The 2,718-nt window shown below is 25.2% G+C and overlaps 1 protein-coding gene across 1 annotated transcript in view; it reads right to left on the reverse strand.

Moving 5' to 3' along the window:
• The window catches only part of LOC105620850 (insulin-degrading enzyme), a 13,901-nt gene that overhangs the window by 5,226 nt on the left and 5,957 nt on the right, over window positions 1-2,718 (reverse strand). Inside the window, exons 5-8 of the mRNA XM_012202326.1 lie at window positions 1,667-1,915; window positions 1,149-1,538; window positions 629-738; window positions 161-305 (exon numbers count right to left, since the gene is read on the reverse strand). Of these exons, the coding sequence (XP_012057716.1) occupies window positions 161-305; window positions 629-738; window positions 1,149-1,538; window positions 1,667-1,915 (894 nt within the window). The remainder of the gene's footprint in view (window positions 1-160; window positions 306-628; window positions 739-1,148; window positions 1,539-1,666; window positions 1,916-2,718) is intronic.

A 2,718-nucleotide genomic window follows, 5' to 3' on the forward strand; every position in this document is an offset into this window, starting at 1 on the left:
ATATATATATATATATATATATATATATATATGAAAATAACATTTGTTTTAAAATATTATTAATGTTAATAACAAATTGAATAATAATTTATTCAAATAAACATTCAAATTTATTTAAATAATATACATTACATTTTATTATTATTATATATGTACTCACTGTTATTCCATATTTAAAACTATTAAGTTCCCATAATAAACCAGCTAAATCAGCAGCATATGTATATTCATTAAGAGAATCACGAAACAGCTTAATAAACATATAAGTGAAATTGCAACTAAGAGGATCCATATAGGCAAATGGGCTATAAATTAGAAACAAAACAAACATTGTGCATAATTATAGAAAATATTTTTTTGTTATAAGAAATTATATTTCATTCTCATCTTTAAATAACAATATTTTAAGAATCATAATTGCAAAATTAAATTAATTTTTTTTAAATGGTTTCAATAATAACCAACTTATTAATATTATTTCGGATGCACATTAATACTAATCTCATCATATTATAAATTAATAATAAAAATTATTTAAGTTGCCAGAAATTCCAAATTACATTTAAAAATATTTCAGTATTACACATTCGATTAGAGCAGCAATATATCTTTCACAATCACTTAATACCTGAAGAAATCGAAGATCATCTTTGCTTTAGGTACAAGAAATTCATCGTCCTTTTTATACCAAAGTCTTACAAATGATGTATCCTCCAAAATAATGGGAAACTTTTCAATCTGTAAAATTTCACTTGTTAATATATACAATGATATGTAAATATATACATAATGAGATCAAATACGATAAGGCAAAGGATCATTTCATGTATAAAAACAAGTCAAAATTAAAATTATTGCATCTTATTTTTCTTATTTATATCACGATCTCTTAGTTTTCTGTAAACTAATCTTTAAATATCGACATATATTTTTGTAAAGTTAGTATAGAAATATATATTCAAATGCACTTCACATGTATTATTATATGAAAATTATACATGTGTAAAAGAGATAGAATTTATTTTAAGTTACTCTAACATTAATTAAATTCTATTTCATATCAAATTTCACAATATAATTTATGCTTCATTTTGCTTTGAGTATCACAATCAAGAATTAATATTACAAAAAATGAGATTTTTAATTACGTTAGTTTGTGGCTTGATATCAAATGTAGTTGCTATAAATTCATTCTTGGGAGGCAATTTCAGATCGTCGTTAAAGCCAGGGGAGTTCCATATGTCCATTATTTCCTTGGATATCTTCACTTTCTTATATTTAGTGCCATACCAACTTTCAATTTCATCAGCTATATTTTCATATGCTTTTGCAGCTATGTGAATCCTAACATTTTGCGGAATCAAATATCCCATTATTTCTTCGATTAAGTCTGGTCGCCATTCAGGATTAACAAGATGCGCGCACAAAATTTCATTCATGGGAAATTCTTGCAACGCTCGAACCGTAAATTTCACATAAGTACGAGGCGAAGACTTTTCTTTAAAACGAAAGTTTATATTGTCAATATCTCTATATTCCTGCAAATGTACAAAATGCTTATTATTTCATATTTAATACATGATTGAAGTACAAAATGTTTGGTAAATTGTGATAGCATAATTTTCCGGACATTCTACATAAAATTATAATTTATTTCGTTAATTACATCGTAAATCCATTTGATTGGTCCTTTCAACTTAAGCATATTGATACACTGAAACACCAGTAGAACAATATCTTCGATATGCTTAATACCTTCTTCAGTCAAATCGACAAGAATATTGAAAATACTGAAGCCTCTGGCGGCAGGACGTAGTCCGGATACTAAGGAGTTACACCATCCCTTAGCTTTCAAAGCCGATAATAATGAGCCTTCTCCTTCATGTCCAAGCAAATGAGAAACGTAATGTTCAGGCTATATTGACAAATTAACAATAAATGTAAAAAAATACATAAGTACATACACGCATGCGCACATACATGCATACTCACACACACACATATACAAGATGTCCCATTTTAATTTCAAGCAAATATCTCGAAAAATATGGAAAATATAGAAAAATGTTTCAAATAAAAGTGGAATGGTTTCGAGAGGAATGTATTTTGGTCATGTTGTTTTTTTTCTAGATGGAGACGTCAAAAAGATATAGAAGTCATCTCCATCTTTTTAAATGGAATTGTATGTTTTTTTACACATATGCTTCTTCTAATTATTCTGATATAAAAGTATTAAGGTAGTGATATCAAAAAATCAATATTTATGATAGTATCAATATTTATATATTTTACATTTTATTTTGACACATATTGACATAAAATGTTAAATAATTTGTAAACTATTAGTTTTTTATATGCAGAATAATTAAGGAAATCATATTGTATAAAAAAAATTACAATTCTATTTTAAAAAATGAAGATGACCTTCATATCTTTTTGATGCCTTCACGTAGAAAAAAAACAACATGATCAAAATATGTCTCCCTCGAAACCGTTCCACTTTCATTTGAAACATTGTTCTTCCATATTTTTCGAGATATTTGCCTGAGGAAATTAAGATGAGACACCCTGTGTGTATGTATATATATATATTTTATATATTTATATATATATATATATATATATTTATATATTTATACACATATATATAAATATATATATATATAAATATATGTAAATATATATATATATATATATATATATATATATATATATATA

Source organism: Atta cephalotes (genome assembly GCF_000143395.1).
Source record: "Atta cephalotes unplaced genomic scaffold scaffold00030, whole genome shotgun sequence".
Classification (NCBI taxonomy): Eukaryota; Metazoa; Arthropoda; class Insecta; order Hymenoptera; family Formicidae; genus Atta; species Atta cephalotes.